At 34.8% G+C, this 24,761-nt stretch overlaps 1 protein-coding gene across 6 annotated transcripts in view; it reads right to left on the reverse strand.

Annotated features, from left to right (window-relative positions):
- LOC122523057 (Down syndrome cell adhesion molecule-like protein Dscam2) overlaps positions 1 to 24,761 on the reverse strand; it is a 123,449-nt gene that overhangs the window by 25,935 nt on the left and 72,753 nt on the right. For 4 of the 6 annotated variants that reach the window (XM_043644584.1, XM_043644582.1, XM_043644586.1 and 1 more), the window contains exons 8-11: positions 16,351 to 16,647; positions 15,705 to 15,815; positions 15,434 to 15,592; positions 9,272 to 9,715 (exon numbers count right to left, since the gene is read on the reverse strand). In XM_043644584.1, the coding sequence (XP_043500519.1) occupies positions 9,272 to 9,715; positions 15,434 to 15,592; positions 15,705 to 15,815; positions 16,351 to 16,647 (1,011 nt within the window). Of the gene's footprint in view, positions 1 to 3,276; positions 3,694 to 9,271; positions 9,716 to 15,433; positions 15,593 to 15,704; positions 15,816 to 16,350; positions 16,648 to 24,761 lie in introns of all 6 variants that reach the window. The other 2 variants (XM_043644583.1, XM_043644585.1) reach the window with 2 other exon arrangements.

Here is a 24,761-nt window from a genome sequence, read left to right on the forward strand (position 1 = left end):
TTCATTGTGAGATTGTAGCCAAGGAATAAGAAGAAGATGAAGAGTATAATATAGTAGAAACGGTGTTTCAGTTTCGAATCACTGGATATTGGCTTCTTAAAGTGGACTATCTGTTCGCGTTTTCGATCAAACGATACAGTTGATATAGAAAAAGGAATAATGGTATTAAAAAGAACTGGAAAGAGAAAGGTAGAGAGTGTGGTAGAACATCGTCTACAAAAGTGTTCAACTTGAGAGGTAATAATGGAGAATAAATGGGAAGGCACGTGTTTCTTATCGTTACCGGAATACCGGCACATACACTCGGTGGTTCCACATTATCGTTCTTAGCGAGGCCCACCCGTTATTACTATCGTTATCATTTTCAACGTCCTGTTAGCTTTCGAAAATCGCACATCCTATTTTCCACTCCGTCGCACTCCATTTCGCTCAGCAAAGAGAACAAAAAAAGTGAGTTTTATCTCCGACTAGTGACTCTATTAAAATTGCGTCAGTGGTATAGCAGCAGGATTGTTGAAAAATTCAGTACGCGACTTTGCTGTTTTCTCTTTTTCCTTTCTTTTCTCCCCTTTTTTCTTTTTTTTGGTTTCTTTTTTAATTTTTTTCTTTTTTTATTATTATTATCATTTGAATCTCTGATATTTCAGAGAGTCGGACTACTCTGTGTCGGATATAATTTTCAAGCTATATATCGAACAACGTCTTTCACCCTATTGTATCGCGTTTGAAACTGTGTCCATCGAGTAATATTGAAGGACAGCTCGTTATCATCCATCGTCATTCTATAATTACGTATTTTTTTTTTTATGTTTTGATATATCACACTTAATTCTCCTAACGAGAGTCATGTAACAAAGTTTCACGAATAACAGATTTGTGGCTCGTTACAAGTTCATTGATATACAATAAAGTTGATATTACATTGTAACGTAATTATGTAGATACATTGACGTTTCATTGTTGTTTTGTTTACCTTGATAATTAATTTTTCAACAAAATTAATATACTCTCTCAAATAAGTATGAATGATAATGAACTATCGTGTAATACGTATATATATGATTCCGAAAGTGTGATAAATGTAGAAATGCGTGTACATGGTCGATGATAAATTTGTCAATATAAAATTGATGTATTCTGAAATTTATATATATATAGTATATAGTATATATATACCTACACGTATATAAGCTACAACAGAAGAGTTGCTCGATGGTAAACTTTCGAACATGAAAATGATGATGAATGTGAATACAGACTGCATTGATTTCTACTTCGTAGCATAATTTAAATTTACGGGGTTGCCTTTTTATTTTGTATTTTGTTGTGTTCGATTTTGTTTCTGTTGTTTTTCTCTTCTCTCTCTCTCTCTCTCTTTTTTTAAATTTTTTTTTACCTTCTTTTTTGTTACAATAGCGAACCACTAGCTGCCAACTGAAGTTGTGGGACTTAATGAATATGAATGAAAGGAAGAACATTATGCCACAACACTACGTCATGGCCTTAATACTCTTGACGTTTTATATAACGAGAAAATACCAAGGCGAGCTCTCGTACCTTCGCTCTCGCCCCTTTTTTCCGGCCGAGATGGCGCGTATAAAAAAGAAAGAAAAACAACAGAGAAAGAAGGAAAGTCGAAACTTTCGAAGAGGAGAGAAGAATTATGCTTCCTTGCGAGATTACATCGCGGTCGACCGATATCGTTTCTTTATTTTTTTTTTTCTATTTCTCTCTCTCTCTCTCTCTCTTTCACTTTTTTTCCCCTCACAGTAGCACGTATACACACATGCACAGTTTCTTGAACTATTTTTCTTCCTTAGTTCGCCGCATTAACTGGACAAATGGATAATAAATTAATTGAATAAATAGCGTATTCTAGATTTGCAAAGAAAGAGAAAAATAAATAAAAATAAAGGAAAAACTTTGTTCATTTTATAATTCTATCTGAATCTCCCTTTTTTATAGACTTTTTATTTTATCTCTCTTTTATAAATCCTATCTGTTTTCCGATTGTGCATGGGAGCTAATGAATCCGTGGAAAGACGAAACTAGCTATGGTGTTTGCGAGCGTGAATAATATATCTCGTATGCAGGTTACTGAAAAAGAGAGACAGAAAAAGAAAATAGAGAAGAAGATTAAAAAAAAAGAAAGAAAAAGAGAGAGAGAGAAGAAAAACGATAATTCGCATAGCCATTTACAAGTCAAATCTCTCTAACGATGCGACTCATGGAACGTGCCATGTAAAAGGGGCGGTACATATAAAAATAAGAATAAAAGAAGAAGACGATTATTAAATACCGTAAAAAGAGAACCCCATAACGCGTTAGAGGAACGTTTGGATGGAAAAAAAGTACATACGATAAAAGTGATGTATTTATATCGATTTTTACTTTGCTTCCGCATTACGTGATAAAAATGATTCGTTTATTAACAAATTGAAATTAACAGAGGTTTAGAAAAAACAAAGAGAGTGAGAGAGGAAAGTTAGAGAAAAGTAGCCTATCCGTCTAAGAATTAGTAAAAATTGGCAAAGATTGTGGAGAGGGTGTTTGAATGAAAAATCTGAGACTTTTCTAATCAGCAATATCGTAGCTAAGGAAGATACGATGAAGAGAAAGTAAAGAAGAAGACAAGAAATAAAATAGAGAGATAAGGGAGGAGGGAAGAAGGGGGAGGAGGAGGAGGAGGAGGAGGTAAGCACGTCGCACGGTTTGCGATCTCTCGTGGGACGTCATCAGCAAGTTCGGGGGGTGAGAAGCGGGCTGGTGTGTGCCGCATTCAAAGGGAAGAAGATTAACTGTAGAGTGAGAAAGAAAAAAGGAAGGAAGGAAAGAAAGAAAGAGGATTCGCGTACGTGTCAGAGAATCAAGGTTTTTCGATCCTTCTCAAAATCCATGCTTCTCGTCCGTTCCTCAACGAAGATGTTACCTATACACACACGCTCCTATATATTCGAGAATGCGAACAGAGAGAAAAAAGAATTTTCATGATCGGCAAGCTTGTGCGATAATCAAAGATAACGAGTAGAATGTAAAGTAAAATGTATATACAAATACTCTCTATTGACATTATTCGAAATGAAATTCGGTTTATGTACACGGGACATGTTCTTATATATTAGAAACATAGATTAAATCATATATATATATACATATATATAATACGTATATAGTATGGTATTGCTAAATATATTAAATCTCGTTAATTATATATAGGATTTGAGAATGATGTTGTTTTTTGTTTGTTTTGTTTTGTTTTTTGGGATGGACACCAACCAGCGACGGAGAGGCCGGTCGTATGTTCGACAACGCCAGCGACGTTGCTGATCTGGCACGTGTAGTTCCCACTGTGCCTAGCGTTGACGCTATTTATCGTGAGGATGCTGGAAAACGGCGGATAGTCGCTTATCTGTATGTCGGCGTTCGTCTCGACCCGGGTAACGCCGCCGATGGCTTCGACGGGCTGATTTTTCGTTTGCGTTTTCGGCTGAACCTTCGTTGCTTGAACAGCTACCACCGAGGCAGTCGATGTACCACCACCACCGTCACTTGCTCTGACCTGAATCGGTTTGCCGTCCATCAACCACGTGATGTTGAAAGGCTGGTCACCCTGGCTCGCGGTACACATTAGCTGTGTCCTCATCCCCTCCGTCAGACCGTTTTCGAAATAAAACGGCGAGATCCGCGGTGGAACTATAAACGTTACACGTCTGATGATAATCATGCCACGATCACGTCATCGTATGTGTCGTTCTGTAGAGTAGTAGTAGTAGTAGTAACAGTAGCAGTTAATAGTAGTAGTAGTAGTAGTAGTAGTAATAACCGTCGTCGTTGTGGTTTCGTTCCATCCTACCTACATGCTTATACAATTTTTTTCTTTCTATTTTTCTTTTTTTTCCTATCTCCCTTTTCACTCCCTTATTATTAGGCATCGATATTTATTATGCCGATGGATATTACTTTCGGGTAACGTACTGGAGTACGTGCCAAATTTTCCCTGCTTCCCTCTTTCCTTCTCTCCCTTCTTCTATTTTATTTTTCTCTCTTTTTTTTTATTTTTCGTTTGATCTGTCGTTAAGGGTAGCCGCGGTTTGGCTTCATAGAAGACCAACGCCAAAAATGCTCGCGTACGTAACATTTTCATCTATCCCGTGATTTCAATTAATTTTGAACCTTTTCGAGTATTACTTGATTACTCGTTAATTATCGCATATTATATTACTCTGTTTCGCGTGTAATAATATAAAGAACAAAGTAATATAAAATGTCGTGGAATATGTCTTACGAGATAAAGTTAACGTGAACGAAAAAAAAAGAAAAAGAAAAAGAAGAAAAAAATAAAGAAGAAAAGAAAAGAAAGGAAAGAGGAACTCGGTGGTTAAAATAACAGAACACGTATGGCTTTGCTCTATCCTTTTCTTGTCGCAACCACCTTTAACAACTTTGTCCCAGGCTATGTGCCACGAGAAACGTGACATTATTTTCCTGCTCGCTGTCTGTCTACAGCCCGAGGTAGACTACTCTACTTCGGTACGCACCCGGAGTCAGTTCCAACCGCAAAGTCTCGTTATACTTGTTCCTCGTCGTTGTCGTTGTCGTCGTCGTCGTCGTTGTCGTTGTCGTTATCGTCGTCGTTGTCCATTGTAAGAGCTAATGGAAGGTCACGAAGTGTTGGAAACACGCTGCAAATATGTATCTCGTTTATATTCGCTACTCTCGAACGAAATCTTTTCTCCTATCCTCGACTTCGATCACTTTTTTATATTGAAATTGTACGCGTTTGATTTTTATTCCTCTTTTTTATAATAATTAATTAACGTTTTTATCTACACCGATACTATCGTGCAAATTCCCATTCTTACTTGTTTTATATTGTACTTTGAATATCCTTAAAAAACTTCACCAAAGTCCAGATTGGAAAAGTTCACATTGAATATGAATGTATGAGATAATTAAGTACGTAAAATTTATATATATATATATATATATTACATTAGAATATGAATAAAAGTATGATAGAAATAACGTGTCGGACAGAAGAAGCGATAATAATTCAATAACCTTACTCGGTACACGTGGCAATCTAATGAACTTCATTTTATAAGAACCGATGAAAAATTTAGCCTTTTCATGGGACACGCTAGTAACTAGCTAGTGGACTAAATTAACTGGCTATTTTTAGCTGATTTCCATATTGTTAGTTCTTCACTTGGTAGAGCGACAAATAACGTGTAGAGAGAGAGAAAAAGAGAGAGAGAAAGAAAGAGAGAAAGAGAGAGAGAGAATAAAAAGAAAAATCGTTATCCTTTTCCCGTCTCATTTTTTTTCGTCGTAACCTTCAAAAGACGAATCCGTTGCTCGGTTGCTAGAAAAAAATAATAAAGTCTAGGGAAAATTCTCTCTCGGTCATAAATATGTGTAATATGGTCTAAGAAGATGAAAAGTGGGTAGTGTAAACGTGGGTAGATGCTTTGCTGAGCACGTTTACCATGAACGGATCACGTTACCAGGGAAAATGAACATTTATGACCGAGCGCAACTGTTAATGTCGTCCAATACGTCTTTATGACGAAACTGGTCGAGCCACGTTGAGATAAGCCATACGAGAAAACGAGGAACACGTTCATAAATTTTCAACCAAGTTCAAATATCCTTGCGGCTTGGGACACTAAGTACTAGCATCAGACTTGTCTTCACCTTTCTCTCATTTTTCCTTATTTTTTCTTTTTTGTTTTTAGCATTTTTTGCTTCACCTTTCCTCCTTTTTTCCTCGTCGTAATTATGAGCATATCCTAATGCAATAAATTTTCTTTTCAAACAATTTATAACATTTTGTATCTAGCTTTATTTATAACATAAGTACTAAAAGATCATTTAACTAATTGCATTAAAATATGCACAGCGAGACACGTGAACATACATTTGATATTATTTAAATAATGTACCTATAGATATATATATATATATAAATATGTATATAAATATAACATTATAACATAATTATTGATTAGCACATGTAATTCTCTCACTGAAAGAAAATATTTCATGTTATTAATCCGATTTACTTACCAATATCTGCGTGATCGTCGAAGAAATCAAAATCTTAGGACAGAAGTGAACGATCCGAATAAAGTGACGTCGATTTTTCTCGACTCTTTTTTTTTGAATAAAATGACAAACGATGAGATAAATAGATCGATCGAGATCGTTAACATCGACTTTGTCCGATCAATTTTGGTTCTTTCGTACTATTATACTTGCTCGACTAACGATCGTTTTCAATCTAATGACGAATGGGTTAATAATTATGATGATACTGTGATGACGATGATGAATATTACACAAAAAATACAAAAGACCACTCCTCTTGCGAAAAAATTCATTTCTACATTAATAGAATATATATATATATATAATATATACGTTATAAGTTATAAATTTTTAATCAAAGGATTGCTCAAGACGTGTGATGATATAACCATACAACACAATAACGAGTAATAATAAAATTGACGATGATACGAGCGAATAAACAAACGTAATACGACTCCTACTGGGAAACGTAATGACGATCGTTTTCAACAAACGATCCTGTTTATATATGAAAATATACGTGTGTGCGTGTTCCAATGGATTAAGTGTCAACGATACAAGTACTCAGTCAAAAACATATGGATACGTGTTTCCTGATTAAAATATATATATATATATATATACATATATAATATACATATATATATATATATGTCAATGCTGGACGATGCATACACGTGTGTGAGGATTTAAAGTTAATACGAACGATAAAATCTCGCTGCAACATCGAGCATTTTAATACAATAATTAAAAGAAAAGCTTTCAAAGTGTTGAAAGATCAAGGTTTTTTAACAATAAAAATAATAAAAAAATAAAAAAAAGATAAAAGTGAATTCGATCCGAATTAAAAAGAAATCTCGATGTTACAGTTCGATGCGAAATACTTTCTACATATTTAATCAACGGTCGAATACATTAAAAATATTAGTAACGAGATAATAAAATACTGGCAAAGAGTATATAGATATATATATAATATATAGATATGCTTGTGCGTGTGTCTATGTGTATGTGTGTATGTGTTTATATATATATATATGTATGAAAAGTATATAAAAGAGTATATTTCGTCATGTAAATCCGTTGGAAGCGTGCAATTAGGCGTGCAAGAAAACAGCGTGCAGGGTTCGAAGTATAGTATACGGTAGAAGAAATAGGAAAAATAGAAGAAGCACAAAAGAAAGAATAAACGTATAGACGCATAGTGAGTTAGAGGATTGGAAAGAATGAAATACAGTACAAAAGAGATAGATAGATAAATAGATAGATAGATATATATATGGTTAGATAGACAAATATATATATATAGATAGATAGAACAAGAAAATTGGAAGATAATAGAATGAATATTCGTAGCACGTCGAATACGATGACGCACACTTCGTTAAAATAGATTTAGAAATAATTTCAGCTCGTTGAAGTTGAAGTAGCACAAATTGGGATCTAATAAGATTCGAATGAGAAATTGCATCAAGTCTTATCGAATCCGAGGTATTTTTTTACTTTCTCCCATATAAGACTCTCTTCATTTCTTTAACAAATCACTACGCGCGTCTACAATTGTCATTGAAATCTTTTCGATAATGCTAATGAGGAAGATCAAGATGCAATATAATATCGAATCACAATTTAAGGTTTATTTATTGAACGTCACGAAGACGACGTGCCGATCTTTCCCAGCGTGCAACTGCTTGCTTTTGATAACAAACGTCTACCAGAAATTCATCGCTTTTTATTTATTTCTTTTTTTTCTTATTTTTTAATTTCAAGTTAAATCGATAGATCGTTACGACGATCTATATATTTACGTATGTACGATTTCGGCGATGTTTCAAGAAAGAAAGGATGAAAGAATGAAACAAAGAAATAAAGAAAACTTAAAAAGGGATGCAATTTGTCGCGTGTGTTCGCTAGAACGGAGCCGAATTCAAAAGAAGAATTTTCAAAAAGCTTCCGTTTCGACGAGTTTTACGAGATATTTGAAAATCTCTGGAGGAAGAGAAAGAGAGAGAGAGAGAGAGAGAGAGAATATCCAAAAGAAGAAAACAAACTCGGTAGCTTCGTCGTTGCTACAGATTTTACTCCTAGTATTTCTTTTATTCAAAGGTAATAAAAAATGAAGAAAAAAGAAAGCAAAACCTTGTCAAACTGAGATACACGGAAACTAACAGACGCGTAAACTCTCTCGTACGCTCACAGGCGTGTTCTCTCGGGTTCTGTTAAACGTCGGAAAGTAATCGATATAATATATGTATACACGTCACCTATAAAACGTGAAATCCGTTTATTCGTGAAATATCTATACTGATTTGTTAAAATGTGAAAGAGAAGATCGAATTATATAATTTAACTAGATAATATACGAATTCTCGAGTGGCGAGAAATTAGTGCATGCAATTGAAATTTGTTCCATAGATTACATCTGATAGAACAGTACAGATAACGGAAGGTTATTTTTCAAGGTACATTAAGAGATAGGAATGAATAATTATGAGTTGTGTCGTCGAAAGAAAAGCAAACTTTAAGGACGGATTCAATTCCAATCCCATACTTTAACTATTCGTTTCTCGTGAATTCCTATATTTTATCTAGTTATTTCATAAAACAACTAATTTAATTGTATAATAAAATTTCCTTAAAGTGCTTAGTTATTTTGTATAAGACCGATGTATTTCACGAATTAACTGAATTAAACAATTTAACGGTGACACATATACGTAGTAGAAATAAAAATACGGCTCAATTTTGGCGAATGCACACACGGCTGAAAAATGATCTCAAGGATACGTGTCGTCTCGTTGAGGGTAGGCAAGTAAAAATGTTACGGAAGACATTTAAACGTGACGTTAAAAGAATTCGCTCGACGAGAAAGAGACACGTGTCAGCGACAAGGAAGATCACAGTAATGTATTAAAAGAAAAACAATATATATTGGAATTGTCTGAAAAGTTTGTTACCGAAATTTCAAAAAAAAAAAAATGGTTAAGTATATTGAAAAATAATTACAATTTTTTTTCCGGACGATCCAATGGAAGAAATAAAATCAAATGAAGGAGAAAGAAAGAAAGAAAGAAGTATATAGAAAAAGAAGGAAATAATGAAATAAATGAAATAAAATAAATAAATAAAAAACGAGAGAGAGAGAGAGAGAGAGAGTACACCAACGGTGTGCGTTTACCGTTGACGTGAAGGAGTGCAGAATGAGCGACGGTGGCTGCGCCATTGGTCACGCGACAGGTGTACGTGCCATTGTGCGCGGGTGCGATCGTGCTAATGCTCAGGGCGCTGATAAAAGCGTCATTTTGCCGGATGGTTATCGCCTTTCTCGGGTCGTGGGCCGCGGCTGCTGCTGCTGCTGCTGCTAAGGCGGCGGCAGTACCTTTCTTGGAACCGGAGCTGTTCTTAAGAGACTTGTTAGCAAACGAACCGATGTTTTCTCCGTTGTTAGCACGGTTCGATGACGCCTCCTGCGACGTCGTTCTGATCGTCTCTATCGGGACGTTATCTTTCAGCCACGTGAATGTCAGTGGCAGGTCGCCGGTAGCGACTACGCACTGTATGCTAGTACGGTCGCCTACGTTTAAATCGCGAGCAAAACTGAAAGGCGTGATTTTAGGTGGCACTGAAAAGACAACAACAGAAAACAGAAAAGGTATGGCATTCCGTTCCGAAGCAATAGTGGATTTTTGTTTTTAGACGCTGCGAGAGAGACAGAGATAGAAATAGATGAATAGATAGATGGAGATAGCAAGAGATAGATAGATAGATAGATAGATAGCAAGAGAGAGAGAGAGAGAGAGAGAGAGAGAGACAGAATCATAGCACAGGTGTCCAGGGTTTTCCTCTTTTTCCGTTTTTCAATTTTATGTTCTAGCTCAAATTTTTCACAATGAATACTAAATTAAGTATAATACATACACATATATACATATATATATTTATATACATATACATATATATACGCTTGCATTTTGTATGCTTTTAGAATATTTAGTATACTCCAAATAGAGTACTTCGTAGAATCTATCTAGAAATTTCAATCGATTTCAGTCACGAAGCTTTACTTACAAGCATATACATATATGTACATATATATAATACATAGTAAAAGGCTCGACCATTGCTGCCGGAATTAAGTCTTTAGGAATCCTTTGTCTCGAGTTGGAAGAGAGGATATTAAACGATCGCAAACATTACCGGCTATAGATATAAAGAGGTAACGATTGTTTGGAGATTGAATAAACGTATAAAGGGAGGGAGAGAGAGAGAGAGAGAGAAAAAGAGAAAGAAAAGTTGTAGTATAATGGGAGGGAAAGCGAGATTATATACAGTTATCCGGCAGCACTGGCGAAGATGAAAGCAACTTCGTCGAATACCACATAGGTACCACCCACCCTCCTTCACTCCTTTCACCACCACCTCCACTTCATCCTCCTAACTCTTACTATTTAAGCCTTTTAACCCCTGCTTGAAATTAACGCTCGTCTTTACGACGACTACGGGATTACCATCTTCTAACTCACTCTCTCTCTCTCTCTCTCTCTCTTTCTCTCACTGTCTGTCTGTCTGTCTGTCTGTCTCTATTATTTCTCTCTCTTTCTCTTTTTATTTTCATTTTCTTTTCCTCTTATCCATAATATTCATGTTAACGAAACAACAAGTCTGCATCGTATCTTCTTCGATATACGTTAGTAAGTTTTTTAATGAGAGGAAAATGGCAACATGATATTCAACGATATTTAAAGATACCTCAGCACGATTTATCTGTAGAGATTGATGGATAAAAATAAGATAAGACCAGTAGACTATGGGAATCCATCGACTTAATGACAATCTTTTCTGGATACTACCAAAGATTGACACTTTCTTTCATATAGTGATATATATAAAGATATAAAGCATAAAAGAAAAAAGGAAAGATAAAGAGAGAGGGCCAGAGAGAGAGAGAGAGAAAGAGAGAGAGGGGGAGAAAGGGGCCGTGTAATTAAATGCTTGATTAAAAAGGATTCCTTTAATAATAAGGTATGCTGTCTTTGATCTTAAAGCAACTTGTTACAAGAGTACACGAGCGTCTAAATATGGACAAGAGCAATTTTATGCTGGCCGCACTCGCTCAATTTTCCAACTTTCTATCAGTTGTTTTCTCGTTTTATGGAAAGTATCTCACGATAAAACCTACTACATCGATCTCTGATATTTTCTTTTTTAAGCCAACCGTCGAATTGAAAAGTTCTTTTCTTTTCTATTCTTTTCTTTTCTTTTCTTTTTTTTTTTTCTTCGCGTTTCTTTTTCCTTTCTTTCCATTCTTTTCTTTTCTTTTCCTTTCTTTTCTTTTCTTTTCTTTTCTTTTCTTTTCTTTTCTTTCGAATTGCTCGGCACCATAGAGAAGAAGTCGATCTATCGATACTTGGATTCATTCGTGATCTACTTTTCGAACTTCTTAACCTTCCCTTTACTATCATGAAACTCGTCGATGCGTTGATCGGCCACGTAAAAGACAGCAAGTTTTATTTCGAATCGAGGACGCGAACAAGCCGTAACTTCGATTAAACGTTCCTTTACTATACTCTATCAATGCCCTTCTCCCTTCCTCTCCTTTTTCCTCCATTCATGAGACTTTTTTGAGAAAGCACCCGGAGATTGCATCTAAGATCGAGGCTTTCCGTTTGTCTCTCATCCTTTTGGTCTCATCGTATTTGCAATATAATCTTAATGTACAATTTTTATTATATTGCAAATTATAATTATTTTTTTTTTTATGTATAAAATATATACATACCTATAATAAGCATAATATTTATATTAATATTTATGCGATATATATGTATATATATTTACAGAAAAATATTAGATTGTTCGGAAGGTAATTTACTTGTTTTTCAATAGTAAATAAAAGAACATTATTTTCATATTTGGAATGAAAAATGTTTTCAATGATTGGAAATTGTAGAATTTCATAAATTTCATAATCTCTCAGCTATTTCTCGCTTTAATATAATTACAATTAGCATTCACCAATGTATGAAATATCGAAGAGCAATTTTGATACTAAAATTCGCTTAAAATATCATCTCCGTAAACGGCACATAATTTTTTCTTTTCGCTTGCACTGCGTTTTTTTACCTTAACAAAATAGTCAAATGTAATATAACGAAAATGTTTTCAATTTTTTCATTTTTTGACCCGATGCCAAAAAAAAAAAAGAAAACTATTTGATAGGTCGAAATACAATGAGACTCAAAATCGTGTACGAAATGTCTGTTATTAGAATGTAAAATGATTTTGAGGTTTAGAGTAATATTAAGTATCGGTGAACGTGATTAACAAAATTTCCGCGCGATAAACAAAACTACTTTTCGAACAATCCGATATGTATGCATGTGAGAAATCAAAATGATAGCAAAATAAATACATATCATTGTTTCGATCATCCGGTACATATATACACAGGAATCTGTACACGCACTCGAATACATTAAGCTGTCGTTAATTATCATCTAAATCTTCATTAATTTATAATGAAAAGTGAACAAATTTCTCGCAAATTGTTCAAAAAAAAAAAAAAAGAAGTCGATTTAAATTTTTAACGAAGCCTCGTGTATGTCGTGTGTTTGGAATGATGAAATCTTTTTTTTTTCTCTTCTCCCTTTTTTTCCTTCTTTTTTTTCGAGGGGTGGGGAGATATGTACACGAACGTAAAGCGTGTTCAAAATTATAAGTTAACATTTTTTATCAACGATTTTTTGAAAGATATAATTATATCTTATTCGTAATTAACACAATCATTATAATTTGAAATAAGAAGAGCCACCAAATTTTCACAACAAAACATTAACGTATAACTTCAAATGCACATATCCTATATATATGTATGCACTTACAATTAAGCGTATACATATGCAAGTATATGTACAGATAGAGAAATATATATATATATACATATATGTATAGTATATGTATACGAAGTAGTACAGAGCAGTTTTAAGGCGAGCGCGTGCAAGGACAGATGCTTCAGCGATGCAAGTGAAGTGCTGTGCTCTGTGCGTGGGTCATTTCCGGGATATTCAGGCACACAGATACGCGCACACGCGCATAACAATGTTCATTACTTTTCTCTTAACTATTTACGTTTATGTAGGTAAATCCTTGATAAATGTTAAGGAAACTTTGGAGCCTTGTTTTCGCTCCTATAAAGTAAACGAGAATCCTGGCCTGAATTCATTCATGTGTCTTGTACATTTTGTATCGTGTTTTCAAACGAAAGATGCGTTACAAATTAAAATTAAAACAAAATTTATAAGAAGGAGAAGAAAAAAACAATGAACAAAATACTTTTTTCGATATAATATTAAGCCGAACAAGAAAAAAATCTGTTATGAATTTTCTTTTTGTTTATTCTTTTTTTTTGCAATCAAAATTGTAAAATGAAAGATAAATAAAAAAATATAGAAACTAATATTAAATTGTTATCGCGCGAGTTAGGGCATAGCTTGATCAAAATATACGATTAAAACTCAAAATCGATAATTTGTTGTTTCGTCCGCGTCATTTCCGCACGTCGCGGTGTGAGATTCTTCGTCGCGATTTTGATAGGAACGAACGACCCTCCTCCTCGACTAGTAATAGTATTGTCGACGAAAGTGCAGCAGCCGAATACGAACGTATTCGCAATGGTGTAGGAGAATCCGTTTCGTCTGTTTGGTTTATGAAATATTAGCAAATCAAATGACGTCTCGTGTAGTGGTTGAAAAATGAGATTAATTAGACGATTGACGTTTCCCATATCAAACTATTTTTCGATTCCCTTCGATTCGAGAAAAAGAGGACTCGAAAATAAGAGAAAGAGAGAGAAAGAGAGAGAGAGAGAGAGAGAAGGAAGATTTCAATTGAACCGAATATACTTTTTTTAATTCGTTCTTTCGCTCCTCAAATCACTGGTTTTTTCACTTTCCCACTCTTTCTCTTTCTCTCTCTCTCCCTTTCTCTTTCTCTCTCTCTCCCTTTCTCTTTCTTTATTACTAACACCCCTCTATATATAGTTAGGTACACATGCAATCGTTCTACCTGCGTTGTTCAACGAGCTTTTGCCATTAATTCGTTCTCATATTGTACCACGTTTAATTATCGTAAAACGATAATACGATTCGTAGCTGAAAGCGCATTGAGGTAAAGACATTCTTCCGCCACGCTATGGTTCAATACGTCGTTAAAAACATCATCCAATGCTTATCCAAACGATCTAAAATATTTTTTCGCGTTTGAATCGAGCGATCGATCGATCGATTTTTTTGTTTTTTGTTTTTTTTCTTTTTTCGAAGAAAAATATAGAACTCAAATAATTCGTGTAAGTGTAACGTGCGTGTGTCTGTGCGTGTAAATACGTTTATCCTGGCCATAGTAATCTCGATAGAATAATAATATAATAATAATAATAATGATAATCACGTCATCGAGATTAATGAACTTTCAAAGGTTCACGTAATTCCTGGAAGTTGCATACAACAACGCGATAAACATAGAATTCGTTGGGTAGGGCTCGTGCGATGTTGTCGCATGATAATCAAATCTGTCCAAACAGTAGACTCGAGTCTGCGTTTGATCCCGTAAAGCTAATAGAAACATTGTATGAAGATAAATCTGGTGGTGCCTGTCAAACCAGACGCTCGATTATGTATACATAAATTGCAATGAATATGATCGATAAATGAGTAAGGGTTGCAAAATGTGGTTAGATTTATTCGAGAACGAAACGATATCTTCAAATACGATTAACTTGATTGATAATATCCTTCGAATGATTCTATATAGTTAATTAAGGAACCTAATTAATCATTCATTTGATTTTTCAAATTCGTTGCTTCTTTCATCCTAAAAATTCGAGACTAAAAATCACACTTTTTAATCCCAATTTTCTCGATAAATTACGATATTTCCTCTTTAATGATAAGAATTTTGGAAAACAAGAGTCGCGTGACATTAAGGATTCTTTTATAATGTCATCAGCTTAAGCTCACACCTGTAAAAGATTATCGTATTTCGATGATCCTTATTTTATCCTAAAACCCATCACATAAGACTTTGGGAAACTGATGTTGGAAAGACGCAAAAGATAAATACTTGGGGATAGACCTTATACGAAAGTTAAAGGCAAACTATTGATTGATAATATTTTTGACAGGTTACGTCGAGAAAATTGGGCTTACTTACAGAGTTTTAATGGACAAGTAGGAAAATGTCAAGCATTTATCATCCTATGAACTAAGGGGAAAGAAATGAATTAGTTTTGATGAATTTCATAATTAGTTTTGTTTAATGAACGATCGATTAATTGTTTACTCACCTAAAACACGAATTTCGACGGATCGTTGCGAAGTAATATTATGCTTGTTTCTGGCAGTGCAGGTGTACGTGCCTTGATCAGCGGCACGTTGTACGGTGTCGATGAAAAGAGTACCATTCACGACTCTTTGTCTCATATTAGTTGGCAGTTTTACGTTACCTGTCAGGATCGTGATTAATAATTGGACCAAAAAAACAAAATTAGCTGTAAAATTTAATGGAGAACACACATTTTCTACAACGATGAAAATTCTTGGCTAAAGTAAACTTACCTTTTTCCCATACTATTGATTCGATGGGATATCCAGCTACAGGACATTTGATATATAGTTGTTTCCCAGCGACCGCTGAGACGGTCGACATGGGTCTGACATATGGCAATCCTAAAATTGAAAATCATAGAAAATTCCTTTTAACTTATACTCAAACTATTTGATCTATAAAAGGAAATTAAGTGCTAGTGACAAGTTCGCAAATATACAGGACGTACAATATCACACATTCGATATTCTTTTTTTTTTATATATATCTAGTATACGTACTAAACAAAAATAACAATCCTCGAGGATAAGAATATTTTCGAGAAAATCTCAAAAGGATATATAATTAAAATATAAATATATATATGTAGGATTCGTGAAAAAATTGGGCCGTTGGAGGACCGGGACTTGAACCCGGATCTTCCGCTTTCCGAGCGACTGCTCTTTAACCATTGAGCTATTCAGGGCCCACCGTCCAATCTTCTCACGAATGCCTATTTAAGTTTTGGCTTGAAAGTGCTCGCATCCTACATATATTTTATAATTTTCTTCTCAACGAACAAATTCATTTAGATTAGATTAAACGATCGAACGATCGTCACGTTTTCTTCTCGGACGGATTAAAATCCTTCTCACCCCCCGTCTGTTATTAACTCACCGTAAATATTCAGTCTTGCTGAGTGTTTCGAGTCCCCTGCTCTACTGCTGGCAGTACACTCGTATTCTCCACCGTCCTCTGATTTAACCGATGTGATGTTAACGTGGGATATTACGTCTCCGTACACGGTCACGTATTGGCCAATCAGAAGCCTGTCGTTTTGTGGAAGAGGAAATCCATCTAGCAGCCAGGAAATTTGCGGCGTGGGATTACCCGCGGCGCTGCATTTCAGAGAAACCGATGGTCCAGTCTGCATTGTCTGTTCGATAAACCTGTAGACCAGCTGTGGTGCAATCTCTGTTAACAAACGTTATGCTTTAGATTATATAGAACTGAAAGCTTGGAAATAATATTTGTTAATCTTCTTTCATTCTCGCGTTTGTATTTTATTATTCTCTCTCTCTCTCTCTCGTTGTTTTAACGCTGGCTCTTTTATTCCTCTCTTCCTCTCCCTTTTTTCGTGGTTTATTATCATTTTTTTTAAATTTGTAAGAAACTATACTTTAACTTGACAATTTCTATTCTCTTTATTATACATATATTTCTAGCTTCCGTATTCAAACTATTACATTAAATAAATAGAAGAAAAAAAAAATCAAAAATAAGAAAGAAAAACACAGACCGAAGTCGTTCCTAAGATATATAGAAACATACGTTTACATCGTATAATTAGTTGGTCGAGTTTACAACGAAATATGTTTTCGTAACAAACAACGTGTATATTCTACAATATTTTATAAGAAAGATGAGATTGAAGAAAGAGGAAAGAAGAAGCATCTAAATCAATCTGATGGAACATACCATAGTATCGGATTTTTATAACTTCTCTTTCAAGAGTATTTTTCATTTTATATTTTATATGGTTTCTCTATGAAATTTCAATATTCCCTAACAAGAAAGAAAGGAAAGAATAAAAAGAGAGAAAGAGAGAGAGAGAGACAGAGAGAAATGAATGAGTTTAATAAAATATTATAAAATAATTGAAAGATCAAAAATTCGATGTACCGTTATAATAATATAGATATTTCTACGGTGAAACTGCAATTCAAAGATACTTTACGTTTTAGCAAGTCGCGTAACTAGCTGTAGCTTGCATTTGCTAATAAATTCATGAACTTTATAAGGCTAGTACACAGACACATACACACACACACACATCCTTGCGATAAGATAACGTTGACTCTCGTCAAAGTTTTCGCATACATTCATAGTTTCCGCACATCTGAATGCTACCTCCTCTCTCCTTAAGATCCGCACTGTCAAGACAAAATTTCTCATACCCTTCCTCTCTCTCTCTCTCTCTCTTCTCATTTCCTCTCTCCTTTCTAAGCTGTTTATTATTCTATTACAAAAACGTTTATTCAATTAAAATCTTTTAAAAGTATATTTAAATTACATCGATGAAATTATTTTTCTATCAAAGAGTTTGTCGACGCGTCAATAAAATATTTTTCTCTCTTTCGATTGTATGAAAATTCACACGAAGTCTGGCAAATATATATTTTTATTCTCTACGTTGGATTAATTTAACAATTAAAATCCAAACACATGAGCTTGATAATAAATAGAGGAAAAAAGAGAGAAAACAAGTAGTCGTCATTGCCGTTCGTTCGGTGGCAACAGTTTGAGCGTGTTTTATTAAAAGAACGGGGTTTCTTCAAGAAGATCATTAGTAAATTAACAATTACGCTTCTCCAATTAGACCACGTTATTTTTCTGCAAAAGAAAAAAAAACATTGTGTGTTTCCTGTATCTTAAATTAACCAATTTAAAATGCATTTAAAAAATGGACACACAATGAACCTACGCGTACTTTTCCAACGAACCTTGGAACAAAAAAATGTACACAGGGTAGACAGTGGACATAGCAAAAAATAAGTTAGCTACCTATTCGTTCCTGTATTCTTTTACTTTTTGTTGTTTGCCTTTTTAAAAGAAGAAAAGAAAACAATAGTTCAAGGAAAATGAAAATGAAAAGAAAATGTCTTGTAGTTTAATAATTTCGTCGAAGTTCCGGTCGTTGTTTTTTTAATACTAAAAATTGAAAAAAGAAAAAAAAAAAAAAGCGAAAAAAAACAAAGGAATAGAAAATGAAAAAAAACATAGAAAAAGAAGGAATACGAAAGGGTGGGGGAGGAAAAGAAATAAACGAACAAAGAATAATACAAACTCGTGGAGAATTGATCGTTTAAAACAGTGGAGCGGTCGAGTGGTGTTGCTTATTTTTCTCAAAAGCTTCGTATTTTCAGTAGTATAATTGACGAGCGGTCGGACAGACGGGTAACGTTGGTATTTTCCGACGCGAGAATAAATGCTTGTATAAAATGAAAATGATGAAATCGCAAAAAAATAGGGATAGAAATTTAATTGAGAGTCGCTATTGTTTGATTTCGAAGAGAGGATAAAAGGCATTTGTATATATAATACAATGCTGGTAATACGACTATACCAAATCCAATTATACGTAACATAATTTTCTATTCCTTTTTAATTTATTTTTTTATTTCATTTCGTCGATTGATCAAATATATGGGAAAAACAAAAAAAAAAACTCATTTTGTTTTTCTATCGATTGGCCCGAGTGATATAAATCTAAAAATACCGGGGAAGGAAAAATATATGAAAGAAAGATATAAAAAAGACATGCATATCTATATGCAAATATATGCACACACACATACACACACGTACACACATAGAGAAAGAAAAATAAAGAAAAGACAAAAACGATGTCAAAGTGTGCATAAAAGAAAATATATTATAAGTGAAAGCTTTTTCTTTATCTCTCTTTTTCTGTCTCTCTCTCTCTGGTCGCTTTTGCAAGAGAAGTTGCTTCTCGCGAAGATGGTTTAGCCCCCTGACGTATCTATGACGCATAATAAATAGATGACTCGGTGGAAATGCAGGGCGATGCGAGATCGTGCCCGGTCGAGAGCGGCATGCAAAGCATCGGCAAAACCGCAGGAATCTCGTTAGCGTATGCAAATCCAAGGTGACGGTACTAACTATCCGATCGTGCTGCGGGCGATCTTCCATAGCACTCACCTTACCCCTTATACCTAATGCACGCTCGATGCCCTGCAGCTTAGAAATCATGGAGCCGAGAAGAATCCTAATGACAAGGTAATACGAACCTGTCTTCCGCTATCTCACTCGCTCACTCACTCATTCGCCATAACATGTTCTCGTCTTCTATGCTGGTACAGCTTCACCTTCCTCCCTGAAGGTCGCTAGTGAGAGTTACTAATTGACGGTCGCGCCGGTAGGGAACTTCGTTCACCGTAATTGAAGCTTTTCTAGACCCTCTCAACGTACACACGATCTAGTTCCGCCTCTGGACTGGATAAAGGTTCGTTCAGAAAATCGTTTGCTACGGCAAATCTCAGAGAAATAGTCGATACTTTGACAATGGATTTTCCTAACTCTCTCTCTCTCTCTCTGTCTCTCTCTTGCTTGCCTACAGAAAATGAAAGAAGAGTGGGGTGAGAGGGAGTAACGGAGTGAGTAGAGAGAGAGAGAGGACACCCTTTTTGGAATATCAAAGATAGGCAGATCGAGAGAAAGAGAAAGATAACGAGTAGCGAGAGTACGCGCTTTGGTCCGACAACGAATAGCAATAGTAGTAGTGCACTACGCTACTCTCGACGCCAGTAGTCTAGCCAAGCCATATTTCAAACACATCACTTGAGAAAGGAAACTACGTTTTCCCCTAGGACAATTCGAGTTTCTACTAATTAATTACCTTGACGATTATATTAGAGGAAGTTTATACCTTGATTGAGTTAACTATAAATTAGAGACAGAGAGGAAGGGAGAGGGGAAGAGAGAAAGAAGAGAGAGAGAGAGAGAATCTTTCCAAAGGACTGTAATTAATAAAGTATGAAATATCAAAAGATTCAATCGATTTATGTTTTTTATCACTCTTATATTCGTTTCTTCCGGTAACCAACCGCGAGACACTTTGAAAGGTTTTTATCTTAGACTGAGATTTCTCAAATTACCTGTCTCCAATCAAAAGTGACAATAATTTCGGTTTCTTATATCTAATAATAATGTGGCAACTTGGATGAAACCTAAGAGGAACGAAAGAGAGGATAAACGAAGAGTAAGTAAGAGAGAAAGAGAGAGAGCTTCATTTGTACTTTATTACTTGTAATTTGTATTCTGGGGATTCTTTTCGTTTCCTTTTTTCTTTTTTTTTTTTTAAACTACTGTTTTTATCCAACATTCTTCCTAGTATAATTTCTTGGAATAAGAACTATAAACGATTTCAAAAGATAATTTCAACTCTTAGACAATTATAATAAAAGTTAGCATACGCGATGCTATAGAAAGGGTTAATGGTCGAGAAAGTTGCTAAGGTATACCTATTCAACTGAAGATTTTAAGGAAAAAGAAAAGGAAGAAGAAGAACTCTTTTGAATGAGACGTAAGAATAACACGAGCTGCCAATATCAATGATATCGTTTGATAGAACTTTTCTTATCTTCCTTTCACACTTTTTTTTACACAGTTAGCAATGAAAAATCATTCGTTAACCAAAACGATGATGATAAAAAGGATTCCTTTACGTACTTCACGTACTTAGGTAGGAGATGGGCACATATAACTACTCTTAGAAATATCTCACGTAATTTAATTGAAATTCTCATGCGAAAAAGATTTCTTTTTTTCTTTCCTTTTTTCTTTTTTGAAAACGTTGAGAGTACGTCTAGTCCCGTTGAATATCCACTTACGCGATAAAAGCGCACGATCCCCACGAGATTCCCCCATCGCGAAATCCGAATTTGCGGGCGTACTCATTAGACATAATGGCGCAACGGACAAAGGTTCTCCTACTTTACGTTCAACTCTCGTTACGATCTGAAATTAATTTCAAACGATACGTCCACTGTTTTTCTTTCTTCCTTTCCTTTCCTTTCCTTTCCTTTCCTTTCTTTTCTTTTCTTTTCTTTTTATCCTTATGTTTTCCATTAATATGACCAGAATCAGAATCCAAATGGAAACTTACTTTATGAATTTCGAATTACTTACTTTACGGTTTTGAAATCGGTTTTCTAGAAATTTAACGAAGCAAAGTTGTTCAATAATTTAACGAAATTGAAGTAATTTTCGTTTCATCTTAAGCAACGAGGATCAATGTTCGATTGATTTTTATTTCTCTCTCTCTCTCTCTTTTTCTCTTTCCTTCTTGTTTTCTTTCATTTTTCCTGCCACCATATATCGAAATAAATGGATTCAATTTAGCAATAAATTTTATACCTCCCGTCGAAGCCGCGTGCATTGTTACAAACGCGTATGCGTGTGCGTATGTGTGTCTATCAGGAAAAAAATGAAAAAAAAAAAAAAAAAAAATAAAAAAAACAAATGGAAAAACAAAAAAAAGGAAAACAGAAAAGTAAAATAAAATGAAATAAAATAAATAATAGTAAAATAATAAAATGTGAAAATTAAAAAGCGGGTAAAAAAAATATCACCTATTTTCGCGAATTCAAAGTTTTAATATTGATAGAGTAAATGTGATACGGTAAATTTGATATGCGACTAGAAATATTCATATTGCATTGGACGTTAGTAAGAGAAAAGTACCAGAGGGGGATAGGTGGAGAGCGAAGCAAAAAAAAAAATAATAACAATTTTCTGTAGCACCGTTATTCGTCGGATACAATTTCACGCTGAAAAATACATTAGCAAACGCATCGATCAAAACCAGATATATGTACCCATGTGAATCTCGACCAATCGAAATACTCTTTACATTGCCTTTTCACTTGTAACAGTTCCCCGTTCTACGAATGGGGACCATTGTGCGAGGAAATAATTAAATACAAAAAAAAAAATACGATACATATCATAGTTATATCATATCGATGAACAACAGAATAAATAATTGTATTATGCAAAATATCATTTCGTTATGTATAATAAATTTCGTAATGTTTTTTAAAAGTGTTAGAAGGTGACCAGATAAACCAGATGATTCGTCGGATTTTATTTTAATTGAATTCTTCGGATACGAACTATCGTACGAACGAATAGGAAACGTGCCGTCTATTGAAACGGTATCGTAAGGGAATATTTTTTGTTTGTTTAACTCGAAATATAACTTCTGACCTATAAAATAAAATAGATAGAGAGAAAGAGAGAGAGAGAAAGAGAGATACGAGAGAACTATAATTTTTCTTTTGCTTTCTCTCTCTTTTATTTCTGTTCCAACGTTAACTTTTATGAATAACCCCCACTTCCATTTATATCGAAATTACAATCCGAGCGAACCGACTACCATATCGAAAGACAAAGAAAGAACAGATATTACTTTACCGCGATTGAGAGTTAGAATGAGAAGGAGAAAGAAGATCGAACAATTCACCCGATGAAATTTTCATCGTTCGTTTGACAACGAAAGAGTCACGATACATGTTTAGTTTGTATCCTTTCGTACTTCTTCAGATATTAATTCTCTTTCTCTCTCTTTCTCTCCCTCCCTTTATATATCTCTCTTTAATCTACGCAAAAATAAAGAAAAGAAAAGATCTTAATCGAGAAAATGTTCATTAGAAATAAATTCCATTAGCACTTAACGATCGAACTTTTCGAACTTTTCGCCATTGGTGAATACGAATAAAATTTTAATCTCGAGAGTTTAAGAGAGAAAAAGATAGAGAATTGGGAAAAAAGAAAGAAAGAAAGAAAGAAAGAAAAAGAAAAAGAGGGGCAGAGGGGGAGAGAGAGAGAGAGGAAAATTAAAGAGTAATGCTAATACAGAAACAGAGAGATACCAAGTTCGAAAGTACAAAAGCCGAGTGAACGGCGTTGTTCGGTCGGTAACGTGTTATCGGAGGACGCGCACACACTGACCATGGGCCCGTGTATGGGGGTTTTGTAATTAAAACCATTCGACGTTCTCGTATTCGCGCGATTATCGTTGACCAAATGGTTCCTGCCTCGCCGCTGAACTACTGCGAGAGAAGATTCCAATTGGAAAAAGCTAGCTAGACCCATTCGAAATCGGTTTCTCCTCTGCGTGCAAAAATCCCCACCTACTTTTGTCCGTCCATTTCTTTCCCTACCACTTTTTCCTCTTCTCTCTCTCTCTCTCTCTCTCTCTCTCTCTCTTTATCTATCCATCTTTCTCGTTCTAAACCGCAGCGATTCGTGATGATGATGGAAAATACGTTACGATGGAGTGCCACGCAAACCCGCGGGAATGGGGGAATTCTATAGGGAGAAGAAAAAAAAAGAAAACTTCTGCTGCATTAACCGTCGTCGTGCAAGCTATCACCGTCGAAGCCATTCGTTCGACAAACAAACGTTCGCCATAGCGACGCCTTGCAATTCCCTTGCATTAGACCACTCGCCAATACAACCAAAAAACAAATTCAAAAAGCAAAGACACTGAGAAAATAAAAGAGAAAGAGAGAAGAGTAAGGAAAAGAAAGAAGAAAAGCAATGAGAAAAGAAGATGTAAAAAAAAAAAAATAAACGCTTGCTTAATCACTCGATGTTTTTTCCTAGCTGTTCTTTTCCTCCCTCTACATCTACCCCCATCCCCACCCCCGATCTTTGCCCTACCCATCCCCTTATCCCTTGCTAGTTCTTCGATCTTCTCCCTTCTATTTTATTTTATTTTATTCTTGTATTTTCATTTGTATTTGTATTTTCATTCTTTCTTTCGTTTTTTTTTTAAAGCGAATCGATTTAAAAAAGAATGTGAAAGACGTTTCCGCAATTCAGCAGAAAAATTTAACGAACGTCAATTCTAGTAGAAAGATGGGGGGGTGTAGTTTGCATACGACTTCATTGTAATCGAGGCTTGTGCAAGGTAATCGCGAGCTATGATCCAAGTCGGAGAGAAAAGAGGAAAGAATAAGAGAAAGAAAGCACGAAAAAAAGAGAGAGAGAGAGAGAAAATAGAAGATTCCAATGGAGAAATGTAAGCTTCGGAACTTTGTTATTTTTTTCTTTCTTTTACGATCAAGTTAAGCGAAATGCGATCCAGGTTAAACCCCATGCCGAGCCGTTTATCTTTCAGTCAATCTTATCGACTCGTCGAAAAGAAAGCACTCTTCAATTGTACGTCTTTTTTTCTCTCTCTCTCTTTTGCTCTTTGACAACTACATTTTATATATACACTACTCTAGTACTATTATTACTACTACTACTGCACTGTGAAATAAATCGAGTTAACGAAATCGAACTAATTTACATAAGATATTGACGATTTTAATCTAATCTTGGAATCACGAATCTTATTTTGAACAAAATATTTACTCGAAGAAATATAAAGGACAAAATAATAATAATAATAATAATAACAATAATAAAAGAAAAAGATTCTTATTTTGTTTGGTTTTGATTTTACGTTGAATATCACTTGGCTACATTTTCGGTACAATAGGTATAATACAAGT

The sequence above is a fragment of the Polistes fuscatus genome, unplaced genomic scaffold (assembly GCF_010416935.1).
Source record: "Polistes fuscatus isolate 324 unplaced genomic scaffold, CU_Pfus_HIC Scaffold6, whole genome shotgun sequence".
NCBI lineage: Eukaryota > Metazoa > Arthropoda > Insecta > Hymenoptera > Vespidae > Polistes > Polistes fuscatus.